General features: G+C 43.9%; 1 protein-coding gene across 4 annotated transcripts in view; it reads right to left on the bottom strand.

The window, feature by feature from the left end:
• Positions 1-10,487: 10,487 nt before the first annotated feature.
• Positions 10,488-24,823, bottom strand: part of GATA3 (GATA binding protein 3) — a 28,270-nt gene continuing 13,934 nt past the window's right edge. For 3 of the 4 annotated variants that reach the window (XM_063397066.1, XM_063397064.1, XM_063397065.1), the window contains exons 4-6: positions 22,412-22,557; positions 16,957-17,082; positions 10,488-11,137 (exon numbers count right to left, since the gene is read on the bottom strand). In XM_063397066.1, the coding sequence (XP_063253136.1) occupies positions 10,853-11,137; positions 16,957-17,082; positions 22,412-22,557 (557 nt within the window). In that variant the 3' untranslated portion in view covers positions 10,488-10,852. The remainder of the gene's footprint in view (positions 11,138-16,956; positions 17,083-22,411; positions 22,558-24,823) is intronic. The other variant, XM_063397067.1, reaches the window with a different exon arrangement.

The raw sequence follows: 24,823 nt of genomic DNA on the forward strand, positions 1-24,823 counted from the left end.
TCAGTAGTCCTGACTTGATTTTAGAGCTTTAACGATGCTTTACCATGAAACAACACCCCCTTAAGATGTGTGAAGCATTAATTTTATGTAGCTGGGAATCAAAGTATTTATGTGTTTGTTTATTTACCTATACAATGGCATTTCAAGCTTCTTTAACATCATTGCTGTGTCTGGGTGCCCTCCAAATACATGCTCAGATGTTAGATAAGATAAATATTAAATTTATTTGTGTCTATAATTATTGCTGCTGCTGCCAGGAGCCCTTTTGATACCAAAACGAAAACCTGATTAATGCAAATTAGTTGATCATAATAAACATAAAGAAGAATTACTGCAGCACTGAGCACAGTTTTGACATAAAAACAAAGATGCACAGATCTGAAAAGGTTTGGGCCTCAGATACTTTACTGGGATGCCATTTGGGGTGGAGGTTTTTACAAGAGGTGCATTATGAGTCTCTCTCCTAACCTACCCACTGTATTCCTTGGAAAATCCCTTGCAGTGAAATAGTACATGGCCAAACCAACCAGAAAATCTTCTGTGGGAAGGTCAAAGGCCAGCAAAGTCATCCTTGCTTTACACGGTGGTCAGTTCTGTCTGGGACTTATCTCTCTCATTTCCAGATATTGGCAAAGCCCACATCTTAATAGAGCTACTCCCTGAAAAGAAATGGGCCTTTCCAGGATGTGGATGGCATACTAAAATGCTGTCTAAAATATGTATAAGATTAAAACTTCAGAACTGCCTTTTTCTCTCTACTTACTGTGGGGAAGCTCCAGACAGTTACTGGTAAGTAAACCTTGTATTTGTAGCCTGGGACAAATATTTGATTAGATATGCCTGAAAGGTCATATCTCCAGCTGGACATTTAGCCTGGTCTAAGGACCTAATACCAAGCCTAGATGGTAGAGAAACATGCAAAACAGTCCTGGTAATGCAGCAAGAACAGTTTGAAATTTGTTGCAAGAGACCTCAAGAGGAAACCTTAGGTTATGTCAGTGTCCCAGTGAGTCACAGGCCAGCTTCCACGAGCACTGATACAGGTTTTGGGGATCAGGGGACTCTAAATAAAAGCCTTGTCTCAAAACCAGGAATATTGCTACTGGATCCTCACTGCAAAGATAGTTTGAACACAAATGTTTCTCCTATTTCATGCAGCTCAACTAATAGGTATAAATCAGACATAACTTCCTGGATTAATTCCAGCCTTAGTGTCACAGCTCTGACACCACCAAAACCAATTACACTGGTACAACTGAGGTCAGAGATAGGCTCCTCCTGACTACGTAAAATTTTAAAAGACCAGCCCCAAGTGAACACTCCAGTCCAGGAGTAATTCCACATTCCCTAGGAATAAAGGAAGGGAGAAAAAAAAAAACAGTGTTATGATACAAAAAAATAAAATAATAATTAAAATAAATAAATTTTTTAAAATATTTTTTAAAAAAAAACAGTGACAGACAAGGATTGGAGAGGTCTTTTTCAAGTTTTTTCATTGCCTGAGGCACATGTGCTGTGAACATTTGGAAGGAAGACTCCACCTTCAAAACTGCCTCTCACTGAATGTCAACGGAGTGTGGTCAAGATCATATCCCAGGCTTGAATCTCCTCCTGGGAGGGTTTTTTTGAAAATTCTCACACACCAGGGCAGGCAATGGCATCTATTGATCATCTGTAACAGGTTGTCTGTTCGTTTGAGGACCAAGAATGGCTGACAGCCCAGGAAATCCAACCCTCACTCGGGGCTCTGCCAAAGCCGACAAATGAGGCAGGGAGCTTTCCATCAACACCTCAAGGGAGAGGAGAGGGGTTTTTCAGAAGCCACCTCTTCCTTAAGATCAGCATTTGAACTGATTCATATTTCTGAATCAACTGCTGGATCAACTGAATCTATCCTGCTGCACTTAATGCTTCAAAGTGCCTTGCTGAACACAAGTAGCAAAGCTAGCAAAGACTAGAGGCCTTAAGGATTATATGAGACAGGAGAATAGACTCAGAAATTAAGAAGCAGACACTTCGAGTGTAGGGTCTTTTGAAATGAGATCATGTGTTTTCATACACAGGAAAGTGTCTAGCAAAAGGGATGCAGAATAAATTGTTTTGAAAGTCAATCTGATCATGTTTGTGGGTGCTCACCCCATCACCTGAAATGTTTCCAAGTGCTATAGCTCCTGTAGACACACTTGAGAGCCTCTCACACTGCTCCTAATCCCATACTGCAGGTAATGGGAACACAAATGTCTCCATAGCCATAAGCTGTGGAGAGGGCACATCCCCCATCTAGGTAATGTAAACTATCCAGGTTCCTAAGCCATAGTCAGTCATCAAACTGAAAAAATGTCAAAGATTATGTTTAAATTACATTACAGAGCTATCTAAAAGCACCTGGAAATCTTTCTGATTATCCTGCCACAGTAGGAATATGTTTATAAGGATCCATCTTGGCCAGAGCACTTATCAAAATCAATAAACTTCTATAGGCATGATAGATGTTTTCCCTTCCATGTCCTTGGATTTTCACTGACTACAGACTTCCAGTGCCTTAAAGGAAAAATGGGCCATTTCAAGGCCAGGAGATTTATGGTGGAGAAGAGAGAAAATTTGGTTATCCAGTAGCCTGAAGGGAGAATTCTGAGAGTGGGCAAAGAATGAGACCTGGCAACTGATTTTAAAAACACTGTCATGAAGACCTGGTCATCAAAGTTTGAAGACAGATTTGATTTGGAGAGTTATTTGCTCTACATGCACGGTGAAGATGCATGACATCATGTCAGAAAGGTGGATCAAGCAGACCAGAGGGAATGGAAAGAAAATTCAGTGAAAACATTGGATTTCCTCATCTCTCCAAACATCATAAATCATGTCTGAGCTGCTTAGTCACTCTGTGCTGATCTATCATGCTCCAGTAGAGCAAGCACTTAAATGCTTGACTATCTTTGAGAATGCAGGAGGCTTGAAAAGCTTGTTGCCTCCTATCTCTCTTCTGTCTCGTTTAAAAAAAAAAAAAAAAAAAAGAAGAAAAGAAATTTTCCAGAGACCAACTCCTTCCACTGAGGCAGGTCAGGAACAGTTTGGGCAGATATCCTCTGCACCACAGGCAAGTGAAATCTGAGACCTCCTGCTAAAGCCAGAAGCCAAGGAAGACCTGGGTGTTGGCCACTGCAAGGGCAAGAGCTGAGAGGCAGGACACTGAAACAGCAACTCAGAGCAGAGATACAGAATTTGCTGCTCAAGGTTTGTGCTGTAAAACCTCAAAAATTCAATTTTCCAATGAAGTGATAAGGAGAGACGCCCCTGCTAGAGCCTGCACAATGGTTTTACATCTCTTGATGCAAAAAGACAACTCTGTAAAACAAAAAACAACCATTCCTATGTGACATCCATGAGGTACCTATGCAGAGATGATAGGGACAAATATACATCATCAAATCCATAGGCTTTCACCTTCCTCTCCCATGACCCCTTTGGAAAAGGTCTCCTAAACACAAATAGGGTTGGCAGGAGCAGATGGAAGCATAACTCTTTTTGGATGTCCAGGGTTTTGTAGAAAAGCCATCCTACGGAAATTAATAGGCAAGAATATCCCTTTTACGTCCTTGCATCCAGCACACAGAATGAAAATCCTTATAGAAAGGTTATCAGTGTCTGACAAAATTAATCGGGTTTTCATAAAGGAAAACATCCTGCCTGCTATTAATGGAAAGACCCTGGGTGACTTTTCAGAAATCCATCATATGTTCAGTCTCTCCTTTCTCATTTTTTGGTTTCCCATGGGTCTTGTTCAATTCCTACTTGAGGATCCTCCTTTCTCTGGGCTCAGCATAATTTTATATTCCCCTCCACTTCCTGTCCCATACTGATACTTTAAAAAAAAAGTCTATTATGAAGCAGCTGCAATCAAGAATAACAGTTCAGGACCTGTGTCTATTCATTACTGTTTCCTCAGAGTCCCTAAATATAGTTTAAAATTTATCACAGAATCTATAAATCTGCTCCAGTGCGACGCTGCAGGAAGTAAATTCATCAGCCATCATTTCTGCATGCGTGGAGAAGAGGGATGACCTTCTGTAACTGGCTTGAGGTTTTGCAAGGGAGGCAACTCCACCTCTTGCAGAGAGGGATCCTCTGCCCTCCCTAGCCCTAGTCTTGGCATGTGGGGGAACAAACCAGCAGTGTCAAAAGTCGTCATCACCTCTGTGCATTCACAGCAGTGACTTCTACATTTCCTCACTTCTTAATTTTATTCTGTGGTCACAACTGAGAGAAGAAGCTCCTCTATGACTGGTGAATATCAGGAAAGAGTGTAATTAAAAGCAGAACTGGAACTGAAGGATTGTACTCTGACTTGGAATAAAGAAGGTCTGCAGGTCTGCAGACAGCAGTGCAGCCACGGGACCACCCCGAGTTATGCCCTGGGTGATTTGTGGTTTAGCAGGAAAAGAGTTATCCACTCTTTCTTCAAAAGAAATATAAGAAGGTTAATGTGATTCTAACACACAAACAGTGAAATGAACAGTTGCACTGTAATATGTCAATGCAATAATAATTGGGAATTAAAATGGTCATGGGCTAAGTCTAAATATGCATGCAGGTGGTTCACTAATTATCCACCTTAGCATGAACAGCAGCATGTGAGGCTTGCAAGCAAAATTTCCCTGAGCATTTCAGTCACTTCTGTCTTCCCAGAGGACAGGTTTTCATTAATTATTTCAGTGCCTCTACAGTCGACAGTAACCTAGAGTGGAAATGTAAAAGGACAGGTTAAATAACCAGGTGTTTTGTACCTTGAGAGAAAAAAATGAGTTGAGCTTGAGGTCAAAGCCTTAATTTAAACTTATAACAAGGGAAATATACTTCTACAATAGAGTGATCCAACATCCATCCAGGAGTCTGCATAGCCTCAGGGAATTGTGTGAAACAGGTATAAATTTGCTATACATTTGAGTTGTTTCTGTAGAGCTGTAGCTTAGATATCCACACAGGCACACACAGAACCAGCACAGAGAGAAAGGTGACACAGGGCTCCAGATCTCTGGGTATAGACACACCCATGCACAGGCACAACACACATTCCACCTCCTTTGTGACAGGGCATGGAGCCCATGCCACCCATAGGCACCCACCTAGACCTGTACATGTGTATTTCTACAGCAGAATGCAATCCAAAATTGCATTAAAAAAAAACCAAAAAAACCAGTGTGAAGATCAAAAAATCAGCTACCAAAACGTTAGGAAACACCAGCCTGAATTATTCACCCTCTCTCCTCCTCTCTTGTTCCTTCTGCATATGACAGTCACACCTGGTTTTTTTCTTTGCCTCATTCAGGGAGGACATTGCCCTTCCTGAGCCATGGACCTGTATTTTGCTTACTCCTCCCTCCTGATTTCCTGCAGACATGTCAAAGCTGGCAGATTTTCCATGATGCTCATCAACCTGCACCCAAACTCTGCACAAGTAATGGATTTATCTTCATAACATACCTTCTCCCCAGATTTAGGGATGGGAGGAAGTGGAAGAAATTCAACACTGGATTTGCAGTTCAGGTTGAGATGAGCAGTGTATTTTTAAAGAAATTGATATTTGATATTCTGAAGGATAAATACAGGTGTGAATCTCTCTGGCTTTGGATACCCCTGAGAGTTCTGCACCCACAAAGCAGTGTTCAGGGTGTGAAATTTAGCATCTTAATGATGATCACACATTTAATATGTGTTTCCATGTGACAAGGCTGGATTGAGTTTTTCAGTGTCATACAGAACCTCTGTAAAAGGAGTAAATGGGAAGAGATAGAGGTAAATAGGACATTTTAAAGGCTTAGTTTACAGGGTTTTTTCAATAAGAACTTCTTTTGGTTTGTTATCCCAAACACCTTCTAAGATTTACAAAAAACAAAACAGGTTCCCTCTTGTCCCTTCATCACCCACCCTGATTCTTCCCCAGATTAAAACCAGTCTTGAGTGAATTGAAAGTCTCAGTGGACAAAAAGAAGCATGAGCACTTGTGGTCTATGAGTCTGTGGACATTAGAAATACAAGTGATTCTGGAGGGGAAAACAACCCATGCTGAGCACTCAGAGTCCATATTTTGGGGGATAACTTCAGTGTAGTTTTATTCTGGCCCTGAGGCCTGAGATGAGTGTGGTAGGTGGAGGTCCAAGGAAACCATGCTTCATGAGCCAAGGTAAAATCTCATCACTCCAAGGTGGTAGTTCAAAATCACTTCAAAAACACATTGCTAATCTGAACCTAAATGCAGGTCTAGATGCATCCTAAGCCAACTTGTGATTCAAAAACACAGGATAAAAATTAAAAGTTTGCAGATTGTGCTAATCATAACAATCTTATTTTCTCCAACCTCAAAGCACTGAGGCTGGTAATCTTAAAATTATCCCTTCAATATCACAACAGCTGTGTGTACATGTGCACCACTATGGGAACAGTACAGCTAAAACATTAACTGGGATTCTAGAATCCTAGAATATCCTGCATTGAAGGGGATCCACAAGGATCACTGAGTCCAGCTCCTGGCTCTGCACAGGACACCCCAACAGTCACACCACGTACCCTGAGAGCATTGTCCAAACACTCCTTGAACTCTGACAGGCTTGGTGTTGTGACCATTTCCCTGGGTTTGTTCCAGTGCCCAAACACACTGAGTGAAGAACCTTTTCCTAATACCCAACCCAAACCTGCCCTGACTCAGCTTCAGGCCACGCCCTCAGGTTTTGTCATTGGTCACCAGAGAGGAGACACCAGTGCCACTGCACATCTCCTTTGGGTGAGGAGGCTGTAGGCTCCTATGAGGCCTCTCCTCAGTGTCCTCTTCTGTAGGCCTGGTAAATCAAGGTGATAAAGTTAAAAATAATACATAGGATGTCTTGATTCAAGTCTCATTGCATTATTCTTTAGTAATCTTTCCACTCATGTCAATGGAGTTTTGCTGGGGGTAAAATGTGGCTGCAACAGAGACAGCAGCACAGCAGCTATTACTCACTCAAATTCCTAAAAGGAATTCTGCCTGCAAAAAGACCACAAGATTTGACTCCGCTAATGACTTCCATGGGTTTTTTTGCACAATATAGATTACCAAAGTGGACCATGACTCAGAGGGTTTTCCTGCTCCAGCCTGCCCATCATCAGCTCTTCTCTGCAATCTCAGCAATGAAAAAAGCCAGAGTGGCCATTAACAAGGTGTTTGTCCAAAAACAGTTCTCAGCCTTTTCTGTAAATCAGATTTTACTTATTAAAGGGAAGAAGGAGTAAAATTCCACACAAACAAACAAACAAAATAAAGGAGACACAAAACATAGGCACAAATACACAAACAAAACCCTTCAAGACATTAAAATTCTGGAATATTTGCTCAAAGAGAATAAAATTCTAAAAACAAAAATTATTTGGAAAACTGATAGAACAATAATGTTACTTCAGCATCTTATGTGGTAGCTGGGGGGATGTGATCTTAGGGATTCTGTTCATCCTCCTCCTGACACTGAAATATAAGATAATTGATGTAAGAAGTCTCTAGACAAAATGTATATATTTCCTAGAGCATATGCAGACAGAGTGTCTCCATTTGTGTCCTTTACAGGATGCTCATTCTCTGGGCTGGCCCCAATCCTGCTTCATTTCACTCAATGCCCCTAAGACCTGTGAAACAACATCAGAAGGAAACTGCAAGAACGTATTCCCACTTTTGAGGAAAAAAAGAGAGAGAAACTCAGGAGCCAGTTCCATCTAAGGCAAATGAAAAAAAAAAATAAATAAAAACCACAATAATTGCCAACTGCAAAATTCTGACATGCAAATCCTCCTCGAATTTTTGCTTCTGCTATGGTCCTGGAACCAATATTTTAGTCCAACTGCAATCTGTTGTTGAGCAAAAGGAGGGAAAGGTTGTAGCATTACGAATTAAAAAATAATAATCTCTCAAGCTTAATATCAGCAAAGATGATTATTCCTTTGATTTGTCAGGCTAATTGAAAATAGCTTTATAGTTCACAGATGATTAATTAGGAGCCAACAAGATCTCCATTTGCATCTCAGTAATTCTTCACTCTGTTTTATTTCGACATTTAGTCTTTATGCTTAAAATATTCATTGAGAAAGCAGAAAGGTGATTAACATAAGATTTTAAATGTGTACCATTTGTTCTGACCTTTTTTTTTTTTATGTATTTTTGTCAACAGAGAAGAAAGGAAAGAATATACAACATTACAAAATGATTACTGCCTGTTCCACTTCCATCTGCCAAATCCTGCTTTATGGCAGACATACTTTAACCGGGTTCTTTTTGAAAGAGGGGAGAAGGAGCCCAAATAAAGGTCAATCCTCTGCCCCTCCTCCCCCATTCCCAAATCACCAACTATTTGACCTCTGTATAATCATCCTGAAAGTTTTGAAGTGGCTTTTTTTCTTACATGAAGCACCCTTGCTCATGTGAACCATTCTGCAGCAGCAGATTAGACCACACCACTGTTACCCCTCCCTCCAGAGATCACCCAAGGGAAAGTGGGTTCAAACAGTTGTGACAGATATGATGATATTTTTCCATCCACCTTGCACTGAAAGGCAGGAGTACACATATTTCTGGGTGAAATATTTAACTCAGCATTAAAAAATATAAAAATAATCTGCAGGTCAGGTCTGTTGAGGCTTTTTTTTACATTTGGGGGTTGTATTTTTGTTTGGGATTTTTCAAGCATTTTCTCACAGCCTTGGTAACCTCTGTCTTATCACACCGCGCTTAAATCTCCAGCAAATGGAGTGGTTTGATAAGAAGTTTAACCCTTGATTTGGAAGGTGAATTCCCAACCCTTATGGTAGTATAAAGAAGCTGCATGAGTAAACTCTGAAAACTAAAAGAAGAATGGATTCCTAAGAATTAAACCACCAGAAATGAAACAATAAGAGCCAAACTCTGCTGTTATCAATAATAATATTAATTAAAATTGCACTGTTTCAAAGAGAGCTCTTGCAGGACGGGACTGGCTAATGGCCTCTGAACTTTTGTGAATTTTCTTCTCTCATCAAATCCAGCCTTTCATAATGGATTCTGCCCATTCCTCCAAGACAAGAACAGATCTGGTCCATCGTGATTTCACATCAAGATCTCAGCTGTTGCTTGTTTGATCTATCACCGAGTACTCAATGAGACAGAGCAGAATGTGCTTTTCCATCTCCTGTCCAAAACCTTTCCTTTTATTAAAAGCAGCCAGGATCATAAGGACCCTGCTGTACCTTTACATTTACCCCAGTCCCAAATTGTCCTCAACACCAGTTTGGTCATGGTTGCCTGAGACCCAAAGGGACCCATCCCACCTGGGACCCGAAATCACGCAGGGGCAGAGGCTGGGCTGCCATTCAAGGGACAGGGAGCACACACACTGCACAGTGGGGTTACACTAACATGCAGTCCATTTATTTTTGAGGGTTTTTTCCCTTTGTTCTGTGATTTATCTTTTTTTTTTTTTTTAATCAAGCCACTGCAAACATTGCTTTGGCTGTCAGCATGAGCGCAGAGACACACATTCCCGTACCCGTGGTAACTATGTAATAAATACCATCCAAACAAATGCTGAGGAAAATTAATAAAGAAAGAAAAGTATTCCTTTTCCCACCCCCAAGAACAAAACACTGTTAAGTCAACAGAATTTAATCTAGTTTATTCTCCAAAAAAAAAAAAAAAAGAGGAAAAAAATATGAAAACAAAACCAAAAAAAGAAAAAAAAAAAAAAAAGCAGGTCTTATCACTAGCAGTAAATAAATTTGTACAACCATTCAGTCTGTATAATAGGATGAAATAAATCTACATCTTTCTTATTTTGGTGCGTTGAATTATACATACAAACAACAATTACAGGAACTTGTTCACAATGCGTATAGACCTGGAGAATGGCTATCTGAAACCCCCTTGTTGGCAATGTCCGCATGTTAACACTGATTGCCTGACACATTGGTACCTCCTATGCAAAAGGCCCGTGGCCCAAAATGAATGATCTCCCTACAGGTTTTATTTATTTAGTTATTTAGTTAGTTAGTCAGTTAGTTAATGCATCATCAAAACCGTTCTAGCCAGCCCCCTCCCCCTCCCCGGAAACAAAAGAAGAAACCAAAATAAAAACCAACCGAAAAAAAAACCAAGAAAAATAAAAACAAAATAAAAGGAGAAGACATGACTGGCAGTTGGTCCATTTGTTCGTAAGACCGCGTTTCCTCTTGGTCTGCATTGTTTGTTTTTCTGGTTTTTGAATTGTCCTCCCATCTTCTTTTTTTTTTTCTTTTCCTTTAAAAAAAATTCTCTCAGAGTCCTTCATGCCTTTTTCTTTACAGCTCCTCAGATGCAATAAAGTCTTCCTCAAATGTACAGTATTTCTTACAATATAAGTTATATGCAATGTTCAGCGTTTTTTATTTTATTTTATTTTATTTTTTCACAGCACTAGAGATCCTGTCCAATAGGGAATGCAAGTTCTGAATGGCTTATTCACAAATGGTATCCAGATTCAGTGGGTAAGAATACATAGACGCCATAGTGAGTTCCTTTAAAAAGTGGCAAACATCACCTTTTTAAAACTTTTTTTTTTACTTTTTTCTCTTTTTTTCTTTTTTTTTCCTTTTTTGTGCTTTTTGTAGTTTTTTTCTGCATTTTTAATTTTTTTTCTCTCTCTCTTTACGCCTTCAAATAACTTTTTTTTTTTAATTTTTTTTTTTTATTCTTTTTTTTTTTTAATTTCCCCCTCCCATTTGATTCGGGACGTCAGACCCATAACCACACGCCTGCAAAAATGCAAGTAGTATATAAAGTAAATCTCATTTTGAGACCGTAAGCATTCAGCAGGGGAGTCTCTTGCTAACCCATGGCAGTGACCATGCTGGAAGGGTGGTGAGGTCCGAAGGAGAGGCTGGATGGAGGATGCATCGGTGTCGGTGTGGTCAGCATGTGGCTGGAGTGACTGAAGGGTGAAATGTGGCTGATGGAGGACATGTGTCTGGAGAGGGCGGCGGGGTTAAAGGAGCTGCTCTTGGGAAAGTCTTCGAGGTTGTCATGGACCTTTTTGCACTTTTTGGATTTGCTAGACATCTTTCGGTTTCTGGTCTGAATTCCTTCTTTCTTCATAGTCAGGGGTCTGTTAATCTAAACAAAAATCAATTATTTTTTTTTGTGCTTCCATCCCTTCTCCCCAGATCACTGTGGGATCCATGCACCCCCTGCCCCGGCCCAGCAGGGCCAGCTGGTCACAGCCTCGCTCCTCCCTTGTACACACCAGGTGCCGTGGCTACCCAACCTCCCCATTTCCATCCCAAAATTCAGATCCCTCCAGGAAATCCCAAGCTCAGTTGAAATTTCTGAAGACAAGACAACAGAAAATTGCTGGCAGAGCCACACAGGAGCAAAACATACCCGAATAATTCACAGCAGCTGAAAAATTTCAACTATCTGCGCATTAGGTAATTGCACCGTGTTTAGGTATGAAACCAATCATTACCTCCTGGAAATATTCCCCACAGACACCATCTCACCCTGAGGCTTCCTGTCTGATCTAAAACCATTAGCAGCAAGAACTGCTGGGATCTCCGTGCTGTGAGGGGTCTCAACAGCTCCATTAGGAAGCTGGGCAGCTCTTCACAAAAGAGTATTTGTGAATACTCTTTTGTTCACACATGTATTTGTCTTATTTTTCTTCTTCCCAAAAATTTTTCTCTGATCGTCCTTTCTGGTTTTCTTTAGCTAATCTGATTATACTTCTAAAGGCTTCCAGGTTGAGTTTGGTTATTTTTGGGGGGGTGGGCTGAAACAGGTATCTGTGCTCACCAGCAAAGCATTTTCTACATGCATACAAACGTATTTGTAGGGAAAATAAACATTAAATTCTCCTCATGAAACTACACAGCAGAAATGATTATCCATGAATCTATCAGAGTTAGGAAATGGTAGCAAAAGATCTGTTGGACTTCCTCTATATAACTCTTATTATTACTTGAGATTGTCCTGTGCAGGGCCAGGGGCTGGACTTTGATCATTCTAGCGGGTTCCTTCAGAATATTCCATGATTTTGTGATTCCATACTGCATAGAGAGCCAGCATCACAACATGCACTAGCACAGGTGACATGAAATTGCCACATAAGACACTTGGGAAGGGATTTATGTCTCCAATGTACCTAAACAACCTTAAAAATATGGGCTTGAGAATGTAAATGGGTCTTGCTCTGGCTCCTCTGTAGGCTTTCACCTACAGCAGAAAGCAGCAAATCTGAACCATTTTTCATAGAAAACGTGAGCATGTGATGGTGCTGATGGACATTCTACAAAAGGGACAAAAAATGGATCCACTGTCCACCAGAATCTACTGTGAATGACAATGAGAAGATGTCCCTGCAAGGGTCCTGAGCAACTCTTTGTCCATAACACCTTGAATCAGCACAAGGAACAAAATATTCCCTTCTTCCAGATCACAGCAAAGTTTCACTTGTTGCTCCTCAGCCCCTTTCTAGACCCTTTTCACAGCATGGAAATCATTCCTGGATTGCTCTCCCCAGGGAGGCCAGGATAAAATAGTTCCCTGTTACATGCAAAGAAGGAATTACGGAGAGAGGAAGGACTGGGCTCATCTCTGGTTTAGGCATCCCAGAGTTTGTCATTCCAGTCTGAATTTGTGACTCCAGGCTCTTTTTACCAGCAGTGACAAGAGCCTTCACCTCACCTAAAAATGGGTGAATAAAAGGCTGATTCCTCTGTCTATGGATAAAGGGAGCTGGAGAGAGCAGCCCTGCTTACCAACGGGTAAAAATAGGAGAGAAGAATCTGCCCATGAGCAGCCCAACAACAGCCTGCAGCAGCAACAAGCAAAATTTAAAATGTCATGTTCCAAACACAACATAACCCCCTTCCCTGGCTTTCTGTCCTCGCTGAGGATGAACACACAAGGATGGCCCTTTGCTCCAGATAAATGACTGGGTTTGGAAAGCTTTGTCTGGCCTGTTTTAAGTTTTTAACAGGTTCAAAGCCAGGAAGAAGTCCCAAGTGACCCCCACCATGCAGCAACATTAGAGGAGGCCAGGAAGAGGCAATCCCTGATGAATCCAGCTCAGATTTGGGGAGGCACACACAGCCTCAGCCCCACCAGCTTCAAATGAGGATCTGTATCACGACACAAAGGCTCAGGGGCAGCCAGAACCAATTTCCAGCTGAAGCAGCAAAGTTTCAAGCTTGGGAGCTGGTTGTGGCAGTGACATAAGCCTGGTGGTGGGACTGGGGCAGTGCTGGGTCTTTGAACAAGCCCAGGGTCCTGACCCTTGCTTGGTGTCACGTCCCACAGGACAGTGAACACTTCCCCAAGGCAACATCTCTCCTGTTTCACTCAGTCTCTAAGAACAGGACGGCCCAGGCTATGATTTGATGTGAAGCTCAAGGATGGGACCACCAGCTCTGTGTCAGGATGGTGACAAAGCCATGGCCAGCCCCACAGCTGGGGTCAGAGCTGCTCTCACATCATCCCAGTGGTAATGGTCTCACACTCTGAGCAGGTAACTAACCCCAGACAAATAAAGACTCAGATAAATGTCAGGAACCAGCACAGTCAAAGCAGCCAGCTGAATTTTTTTTTCCAGTGACTTCAAAGACCAGTCACAGCAGGGTTAAAGTGGTCCCCAAAACATCAAAGCCAAGGACCCATCTCTGTTTCTGGGGTAGAGAAATGAAAGACCCGGAGGGAAGACCTTCTCCGTGAAAATTCATTCTGATAAAAATGACAAACACATGCTAAATTAAAATTGAACCAGCCCAACGCATGTATATGAAATTCATTAATTTCAGATGGAGCCAATTAATTATGGGCAGGAATTATGTTCTTTGTTTTATCATATGCAAAATACTGACTGGTCTGCTCTTGGGACACATAGGCCTGCTTTAGGGTATTATGAAAGGGGCTTTTTCTGATGAATTTTACCAAAAATAATGGAAAATCTCTCACTTCTGTGGGCCCAGGCCAGCCTGGGTGCTGTGCTTTTCCAGCAAGGTACACTTCCACCCATTCCTGAAGTGTGTAAATGCTCATCCCACTTCTAAAATAACAAGGATGAGAACCTCATATTCAACAGATCAAATCCAGGGGATATTCTTAACCATTATAGGTCTGATCTTGCTCTGACTGAAGACAATGGGATTTTGCCATTGACCTCAATAAGGTCCTGTCACTGAAGTGGATTTATCCTTCAGATATAGTCATTACAATGTTGGGTTAATCTTCCAGGCTGGCTGTATCTTAGAAAGCACTCTGGGATGCCACGGGATGAAAGGCACCGTATCAATGTGAAATATTAGTCATTGTTAACACTGGTGTTAATGGAGCAGGCTCTTGTTGAAGTCAGTGGGAGGAATGCCAACAGCTTCACTAAATGCACCCCAAGACTATTATGATTATTGCTTATATCCTACTGACAAATGGGTTTGCTTAAGCTGTGGGAATCAACAGTAAAACAAACTGATATAGCTCCATGAAAAAATTAACACCATGGAAAAAAAATTAGCCTTTTCGCTACAATCATTCCCGGTGTGGACATAAAATCTGGGTGAGTTTCAGCTGTAGATCAATCCATTAAAATATCCTAATGATGTTAAGGTCCCAGAAAATTTCATTAAACCCAAAGAAAAGAAAAAATGAGGAGGGGGGTGGATAAAACAGCAGAGAGGAATTTGCTACAGCCTAGCCTGAAACAGGGTTAAGTCAACTTCCAAGCATCCAGTGACCTTCCACTGGCACTGGCACAACATCCATGCTGACAGCTGCTTGGGAGGGACATGCTACAATCAGCCTCTCTATTTCTGACCCCTCTCCTGATGGAAATCAGGAGATAATATACACACAGGGAGGAGGACCACACTTCTTACCACAGTTATAACTAAATACTTCAGTAAACACTTCAGTAAATACTTTACTAAATACTTTACTAAATACTTTAAGAAAATTAAAAAAAATTATCTACCCACTCATATCTGGATTTTAGTATCGTTGCCTGGTTATTTTGCTGCACACAGGAGCTCAGTCCTCTGGGGGTTTCATCTAAGCAGGATCCATTAATGGCATTGCTCACAAGGCAAGATACTACTTGACTTTGGTAAGTAGCTGTGCTGAGCTTTTTAGCAGCTGTTGGTGTTTTTAATGAATGTGAAACTGGTTCCAATGTGCTCAAGGCCTGCCCCATGTCACAGATTTCACAGCTGGATCGGTGTTTCCCTAAACAGTGGATCTAGAGGTCAATTCAGGCCAACGAGGTTTGCAGTGTTAGTGCAAAAACGAAAAGGATGTGCTCTTGCAGGCACATTTCTGGAGAACTCAGGCACCATTCTAAGCCCTTCAGGAGGAGATTTCTCCAGTCAGATGTCTACAATGGAAGTAGGCACATCGAAACTCATCATCCTGCCATCTTTTGCAGTCATGGGGAGGAACTACACTGTCTCCAAGGGTAGAAGACATCCCATGGAAACCAGCATCAACTGAGAAGAGCCTATTTTCTTCAGAGGGCTTTGCTGGCTACAGGATGAGCAGCTCCTTCAAAGGTTTCCCAAACTACGCGATTTAAGTCCTGCCACTGGTGGTTACAAGGCCAAAATAGAAACAGAGCATAAGCATAGGTCTCCCCCTCAGTGAAGTTGGCTGACCTTGATGCCTTCTTGTCAAGGAAATAGCAAACATGATATTTTCTCATGATATTCTGAGAGTTTTCACTCTGGGTTCAACCCGTTTGTTTGCAGTGATCACACTGAGAGTTTGATGACAATCTTTACTTGCTACATGAGACCCAAAGAGTGCTGAGACACCTGCCCACTGAAGGATAAACACATTTTCCTCTTTTCCAAGAGAGATGCCTCCCATGAAACAGGTGAAAAACTAGCCTGGTTCTTTGTTGGGGTTTTTTTCTACTTAATCCAAACTTGTTTACTCATCCTAAGAAACCATCAGTTTGAAATAACAAATAGAAGGGACTGAGATGCCACAAGGGTTGGATGCCCCATGAAACCCAATACATCTTTGATGCTTTTGCATGGGTGGACATAAGGGGAAAACACAGCCCCAGATTTCCAAACCAAAGACAAAGCAATCAGCCACTAGTGGAAAAAAAAAGTATATCAAAGCAGAGAAATTGCAAGTCTTTTCCTTCTTTTGACATAATAATTATTCTAATGCCACATGTGGAATGAGAGGAACAGGAATAGCCTTAAGTCTCCTTTATTAGCAGTATTATTCAGTAGAAGACTTTTCAGGTCCCTTTAGCTCTTTCCCTGGGGTACATATCCCTGGTTTCTGCAAGCTGGCTTTGCATGGCAGTATTAGATTAAATCTGCCAGCCACTTCATTTCATTTCTCCTTCCCTTCCATGACAGATACTTTAAAATTCACATCGCAGGTTGAACAGACTCTGCAACCCACTAACTAAATCAAGTCCTTTTTTGGTTTGGCACTCGTTTGCATCAACCAACACAAACATAGGGCCTAAATAAATCATCTTTGGGGACAGGACAAAGGCAGCCACAAACCCAAGAATGATCTAAATAGTTTCTGGCACATATTTCTTTTTTTCCAGACTTTGTATTTGCTGGAGGAACCAAGCTACGTATAGGAGGGGTATCAGCTTGCAGGACAGTGTGTTGTCTTTCCCAACTCTCTGAGCCCAATCAGCAGCAGATAATGTCTCTCTGTGTTGACCCACCCCTCCTTTCTTGGCTCAGGCATGGAAAAGCTCTAACACTGCCCATGGACAGCCCTGTTTTATACCTCCCCAAGTTGGAAAGGCTACGTTCGAAAGGCTGAGGACTCATCGCTCCAAACCCCAAGGTCCCCAAAGGGATAAGAGATGTCTCGGCACCACCCAAGACTGGGAATCCTCAAGTTAAGGAAGAGTTTGGATCACTGAGCAGCAAAGCTGAGGCCCCATTATTGAGTATTACACTTACATTGTGCAGCTTGTAGTAGAGCCCACAGGCATTACAGACGGGATCGCCGTTGGCATTTCTCCTCCACAGGGTGGTAGTGGTGGTCTGACAGTTTGCACAGGACGTGCCCGCCCTCCTGGCTGCAGACTGTGGGAAGGAGGGAAAGAGAAGGAGAGAAAAACACCCGTGTTAAAAAAAAAAAAAAAATGCAATCAGCAAAATTTCTGAGAAAGAAAACATCAACCCTGTAAGACTGATGCACAACAGCAGAGGCCTCCAGAAACTGACTTGTGAGAACAAATAATAATTGTGAAAAAAAATCCCCAAGGTACTTTAATCCCAAATTATATGTGAACTGAATCAGGTGCCAAAGGGCATCCCAAAAGTGGGTGCCTAAACCTCTGATAGAACTCATCAAAATTAGCAGCGCTGGCACAGCCCATTCCAGAGGGGAAAATGTTATTTAAATGCCAACATGTCTTTCCATCTTAATTCTCCCAGGCCCCCCCAGGGGTCTAATTCTGCAGTCAGGGCCTGAACTGACAATTGCTGGAGTCGAGGGCGTGAGTCACTCCGGCTCCAGCGAGCGCTGGGTGAGACCCGAGTGGGCAGCTGCTCGCCGGGCCCGACCGCAAGCGCAGCCCGGTCCCGTAAACTCAGCTCAGCTTCAAAGGAGACAGGCTCCAGATCGGAAATAACACTGTGGCAAAGAGCAAGAATCCCAACTTTTTAATTACACCCTCTTCTCAGCCCAAACCTTCATGTTTATTTAAGGATTGGTAGCAAGCCTGAAAGAAGAATTTACCATTCCATAAAGGGGTAGGAACAAGGGAAAAAAATCTACGTGTCAAAGTGTATACAGAGGCTTTTTGTGTTAGCTGTGATAATGACTTAGCAAAGTCAAATTTGGTGAAGTTGCTCTTCTTTCACATGCATAAATTCGTACTTATCATTTAAAAACTGTAACTTCAGTGAACAAATTGTCCTTCTGCCACTGAAGGAGGAACAGGAGTTTTCAGACTGCTGTGCGAGAGTGAACGCGTGTTTGCATGTGTGCCTACAGTTCCTAAAAATAATTTTAAAAAAAAGACCTTTAGATCCCCATCCTATCTCTTCTTCATCAATATGACACGGTCCCAGAGCTCTGATTTCATCCCCATGCATTGCTTTCAATGGGACTGCTCATGTGCTTAAAGTTAAAACATGTGCTTAAGCGATTTGCCAGATCATAGCAATGCTTGGCACCTTGCAGAACTGAGCCTTTAATGCTCTCTTTTGTGCTCTTACTGTTTCAAATTTACCCCTCACCCCACACAGCCGCACACTGTAGCACATCCAACATTGGAAAAAAAAAAAAAGAAAGAAAATACCACATCTTTGGATACCGTACAGCAAACCCAAAATGCAAACATGGACACTGGCACAGCCTTAGCGTTAATACCAACTCTTGTTAGGTCATGTTGCAATTTTAATCATAATTGAATGCGGCGTAGGTGGAGAGAGGACTGGTTGGTTTTGCTTTAGATAGAGGAGGGTTTTTTTTTTCCTGTTAATTAGACAAAAAGGACTGTCTAAAAAATAAATAAGACAATGCCCATGAACACTAGGAAGCTCATGATCCGACAGCAAGTGGCTCTATCAGACTGCCCGTAGGGACAATTCCATTTTGCCTGACCATAAACCACTCCACCAAGCCAGCCCCAAGGAGGCCTTCAGCTGACTACTCTGTGCTAATGACAAGCAGCAGCTGGGGACAGCACACAGGACTTGAAAAAATCCCAGGGCCAGCAGAGAAGATGGAGCATCCCACCATGAAAAGCAGAGCCCCAAACTGATGCACACACACCTCCTGACCACGCCGTGGACCCAAACTGGGTTCCCTTCAAAATCACCAGGATAACAAAATAATGAATGTGTTTCAAATGCAGCATGGAGACAAAGCCAGGTTCTCACTAAAGAGCTGGAGAAGAGTCTGCAGGTCTCTGCCCCCCAACTCCTGACATTCGGCACTGGTGGCTCGGAGGGGCACAAGGCTGGATTGAGTCTCTTGGTGGCAACTTTGCCTTTGTCAGACCCAAAAACCAAGCCTAAGGAAATTTCTAAAAACCAGTGATGTTTGACTCAGCCCACACAGGGAAAACATCCCCTCTGAAAATATTTGGGGTTTCTACACAGCGCTCGCCATAATTTCTCTTACAGCAAGTGCGTTCAAAAGACGCCTGGTCACCACCTCGCCGCCTTCAAACAAACCCTGACATTAAATAAGCAAATAAATCACAACATCTACTGTCTTCTCTAAAACCATTTCCACCTACTGTGTTTCACTTACAAAAATTCGGCATCATTAGCTGAGTATTTTAAGTTCTTTTGGTCCCAGGCTGCAGCTTTTATGCCGTGCTTCTACCGGAGACACCGGCAGTGGGCAGGAAACAATGAATAATAACGCTATTGTAAAGCTCCCAGCAAGGGCATCCACTGAGCTAATCACCCACTCGGGCCCGGCCATCTCAGTAATGGGATGACTAATTAGCTGCCCCATATCATCTATAGGACCAAAGCCCATGGCACAGCTGCCAGTGAGCAGAGGCACAACTTCAGAAGCGCTAGCAGTGACAAGAAGGTGAAAATTGAGGAGGTTGGAGGAATCAAGTGCTAATAAAGATGCTTAATTAAGGGGAATTTTCAGTGTCTGCATTCACCCACAAAGCTCCAAGCATCATTTTCCTAAAATAAGATTGCATGTGTACAGGCCTACTGAGAAAGTGGCTATAATCCTTCCTAAACCAGCTTGGCTTGACATGGAAATGGAGAGTTCTGCCTCTGCATGGGCAGAGAATGGGAGAAAAACTAAAGGTTTTATCTCAGCAGTGGTGGGGCTGCCACTGCCTGTGACAGGGACAGGATTGGGCTGAAGACTTTTTGGGCAGTGATGGTGTGGTGTGGTACCACCTGCCTGTTCTTGATCCCCCTGCCAACATCTCCAGGTCTTTCACTTTCCCCCTCGAGATGAAGCAGAGCTGTCTGAGCCCCCTCGGCCAGCAAGACTTCACCCCTGTCCCTAAAGGACAGCCCCACAAAGACACCCATTGAATTTAACAAGGCTTGGGCTGTGCTCTCAGCACCTAAGAACTTTTTTTCCTCCTCTCTCCCATCAAATCCTGTCATCAGTTTCAGTGCAGCTGTGATCAGAGTCAATGAAACCAGCCCAAGGTCCGGCAGGAAACTTGTGGCAGAGGGAAGGAGCTGGATTTCCACCCTGAGCCTCCATCCACAGCCTTGCCCAGCCCTGCCTTCACAGCAGGAGAGATCCAGTCAAGCCACAGCCACATGAACGTCCACATCCAGGCACAGAAAATGCAGATGCAGGCGCAGATCTGGTGCCTTCAGACTAATTTTTTTTTTTCAGAGGTTGGCAAGGAAAATAAATATAGGTGTAAACAGCATTTGGGATGTTTCTCTTTCTTTTTCCCAGGCAGTGCTGGGGGGAAGGTGGAGGGGAAGTAGAAAAATCAAATTTCACATATAGCAAAAGCCGCATTTAAAGAAGGGGAACTTTTTGTAACTTTAACTAAAATGCCCAAAGATTGGAGAGATAATGCAAGACAAGGTCTCTCTTTACTTCTTTTCTTTCTTCCTCTTTTTATTTTTTTTTTCCCCAAGAATGACCTTTTACTATGTATTTATTTATATAGTTCATTTTACATGTGCCGGGCTCAGGGTGACTCGGGACATTCTTTCGTGGTTCCATCAGACACTTTTTGAAAGCTCTCCCCCTCTTTCTAGCCGCTTTCCTATTCTGCCTCCCCCTCTGCTTGTTTGGATATGCTCAAGCTCCTGTGTGTTTGGACTGGGGAAACGGAGCTGTTGTTTAGGAGTTATCTCCAGGGCTCAGATATCCGGCAGCTTTTTCCTAGGAAGTTAACTTTACACATAAAGAGAGAACGAGGAAAAAAAAAATAAAGAAAACGGGGGCTGTGTGTTTAAGACAGAAGGGCCAGGGGGGAGGAGGGTAAGAGAACAAGAGGGCTGCCCAAAAAAAATCAAAATTCCAGTCTGTACTTCCCTCCCTAGAAAGCTTTTCCTTTTTTCTAACAAGGCTGTGAAAGATGAGAGAGACAAATATTTTCCTATAGGGGAAAAGCTCATGTACGAGGGCATGGCGAGGTTTCACACACAGGAAGTTTGGCAGGGTAGAGGAGCAAAGCCACATCTTCCCCAAAATGCAAATGGCCAGACAGAGTTACTGCTGATGCCCCTCACAGCACAGCCCTTCCTGGGAATGTAGCCTGCAAATTCTTCCTGGAGCCGGAGGGAATAAAGCTGATACAGTTTTATGGGTGCCTCACAGGTGAGGAAGCTGATCTCGATCTCAGAGCTGCCGGACAGAGCTGTGAGCACCTTCAAGGGGGAACACGAATAAACCAGCCCTGTCCTGCCTGCAGGCTCTGGCCATGCTGGGCACAAGCCTCACCAAACTGGTCAGATCCATCCAACAGCTCAGAAAGAGCCACTTTCCCTCCACATTTTGAGCAGCCCCCGGGAGCCCTTCCACGTCTTTAATCCTGACAAAACCAAATGTGCCTCTATTTGAAACATTCAATAACTTCCCAAGCAGGGACCATAATTTTTCCCCCGTTTGATATATTTTTTCCCCTTGTGGTTTGCCTGATTATTTGCCAAATACACTTTAACACATTTATTAGCCATGCCCACAGCTTCCAGACCTTTTTGTGGCTTCCAGGGAAATGCATGAACAGCTCGCTGGGGCTGCTGTAACGCACTGCCTGTGCTTAGAACAGTCACCAGTCTTGTAACTATTATTTCAAACATTTGCCCACGCATCTCGACTTCTTCCAACTTCTGTAGCTTGAGCACACACCTGGCTTTGCACACTCACCATCCTCTGCCGTGTGTCCTTGTGACACAATCTGAGACCCAGATCAGGAAGACAGAAATGATCACACCAGGTACCAGCAGCACCAGGACCTGATGGTTCCAGCTCTTTGTAGGACCAAGGTCTGTCTGACACCCCAGTTTGGGCCCCTTCTCCATGACACCACCAGCCAAAGGGGATAGAGACACATTAAGAAGGGGAGGGCAGAAGTTCGGAGAGCCCGGGAGAAATCCTTTATTCCTGATAATCTCCTTGGTCACTGAGAAATTATTATCCTGCCCTTAGGCCCTGGAAAGTGTCACTGTCCTCAGGTCACCATCCAGAAGCACCGTGTGGAGTTGAAAACTCAGGTCTGGTTTGCAAGAAGCCCTGGATCTTGATTTTTAAACCTGCTTTGTAGTTTGTAAAAGGACCAGACAACTGAGGCCCACAGCAGCTGGGACTGTCCCTCCAAGCATCCCTCCCTCCCAGCCCTCTGACGCTGTGGGATCAGTAGGAGCTGGCTGAGGTTCCATCCCGAGCTGCAGATAGGAAACAAAAGTTGCAGAAGTAGAAGAAAGAATAAAATAGAAGGAGACTCACCAGTCTTCTCTTGGGTTTGATCAGGGGCCGGTTCTGCCCGTTCATTTTGTGGTAGAGTCCACAGGCGTTACACAAATAGTGCCCAGTGCCGTCTCTTCTCCACAGAGGGGTTGAGGTAGCCCCACAGTTTACACACTCCCTGCCTTCTGGAAACAAGAGAGCACATGGTTCACTTAGGGAAAGCAGAGATAAAAGGGGCTGGGGAAAGCCCCCTCTCCTCAAAAAAAGCCCCACAACCTCCCCAGAGACCCAGCCACGCCAGATCCTGCCAGTCCCCCCAAGCTCAGGATTTCCAAGCCATGACTGAACGATGTCCCTGGTGCAGTCTGGTGGGGTCTGATCCTGTTCCCCTCCCCAGCACTGCTCCATGGGCAGCATCAGGCCTGTGTTCCAGCAGCGGGGAGGAGGGATGGTGACAATGACAACCCAAGTGCCATGGTGGCTCAAGGGGCTCCCCAGAGAAGCTCTCACTCCTCCCACAGGTCGCTCCTTCGGGGGGAGTGGAGGAGGGCTGAAATTTCCCCTCACCTTTGTATTAAGGGCTTCTACAACTCTGGAGACCTCATGGTTCCATAGACACCAGAAAAACCTTGGCAGGCTTTGCAAGAAGCCTCCAACCCTCTACACCCAAAATAATGAACACAAAATTGAGGTCCATGACCCCCGTTCTGATGTGTATGAGACCCCAGTGTCAGTCCTTGAGCACTCTTCCAGCTCCCAGGGGCGTTCATGAGCCTGGAGGGCTCTTCCTCTGCCCTCAGGTCAAACCACATCAAGGACCCCCAAAATAATCACAGAAAACTCCCAAAACATCTCCCCAGCTCCAGCCAACATATAACTCTGACAATATCTGCTATTGATTAATTTGAAATTAAGCTGCCACCACCTAAAACTTTCAGAAACCCCTCTGGTTTCCCCACCACATCTGCAGCCTAATGGTCCATCCTGGCTATCTGGGACAGCAAACAGCCCCAAACCTGCCTCAAAAGTTATTTCCATCCTTCTTTTGGGCATCTCTTTATGCTTTTCCTGGTTATTGCAGGGGGAGATCTCCCCCAGCCCACCATTTCCCAGCTTGGAGGAAGGAACTGGGAGGGCACAGACCCTGCCTCTCAGCTTCTTTCAGAGGGTTGTGGGGTTTTATGTTGCCTCTTTGGTTTACTGGGGGAAGTTTTTTGTACCTAAGGTCAGTTGTGGCCCACCTGAGAGCAGTGGCAGACCTGGGCAGGGCAGGGCAGAGCAGAACCAGCTCAGCACAGAGCCGGCTCCCCGCTGCCCCAGCCCGTGCTGCCTTCGAGCAAGAGGCATCCGTGCCCTAACCACAAACGGCAACCGTTTTTCCAGAGCCTTTGCACTGAACCCCTCTTCTCTCACACCCCCCCAGCAACTCCAACAACAACAAAAAAAACATTTGCCGATTCTCCCTCTCTTATCCTGCAAAATCCCCCACTTCTTCTTTTTCTCCAGCTCTAACCTTCTTTGTCTGAGAGCTCCTATCTTGCTAAGATCAACTTTTAAAGGAAAAAAAAAAAAAAAAACAGAGAGAAAGAAAAAAAATAGGTGTTGCTGCTGGGGTTGGTTTATCACGAACCGCAGATGTCTTTCTAGAAGGTAAAATAACAGCAAGTGGCAAAAGGAAAACAAGAGGGGAGGGTGGAGGGGGGCCGAGACGGTTTGAAAATACCGCGCAGCCGGTGGGTGCCCCGGCGGGAGCTACGGGCGCCGGGGGATGCTCAGCACCGCCCGGGGAGACAACAAACCGGTCCCTAGCCCGGACACAGCACCCGGTCCTCACCGGGGCCAGGCGGGGAGCCGGTCCCGTTAATACCCAGGTCATTTTGTTCCCCTCCGGTTAAACGAGGCAGCCCCTCCCGGGCTGTTGGAGTCTCTGTCCCTCTCTTTTGTTTCACCCCATCCCTCTCTCTCTCCCGCTTTCATGTACAAAACATACAGGTCTGGGTTTTTTTGTCACTCTAGCCGCATCCGGACTCTATTAAAGTTCCTGGCGCTGGATAAACAATGCAACTGTCGCGTGCAGCAGTCTGAAAATAATTGGATTAGCTCAAACATATCAGCTAAATAGAGACAGTCCCTGCTCAGACAGACAGAGTAAATGTCACCCTGGAAAAACCCTGAAAACTGATCTCATTCATGCCAGGCAACCCCGCAGCAGCCTCCTCGGAAAAAAAAAAAAATAGAGAAAAAGTAAAATAAAAGGGGGGAAAAGAGTTTGACTAATCGCCCTTTCCTCTGCACACAAACGCATTCCCCTCGGCTCACTCCCACCGCTCCGTGCTCACAAATGTCCAAGGCCGGTGTGTTCAGCCGGAGCCCCTCGCACCCCTCGCAGCCCATTCCGCGGGGTGGGCACAGAGCTGAGACCCTCCGGCTCCCCCGGGACAGGCGGCCAGG

Source organism: Prinia subflava, chromosome 4 (genome assembly GCF_021018805.1).
Source record: "Prinia subflava isolate CZ2003 ecotype Zambia chromosome 4, Cam_Psub_1.2, whole genome shotgun sequence".
In the NCBI taxonomy this organism is placed as follows: domain Eukaryota; kingdom Metazoa; phylum Chordata; class Aves; order Passeriformes; family Cisticolidae; genus Prinia; species Prinia subflava.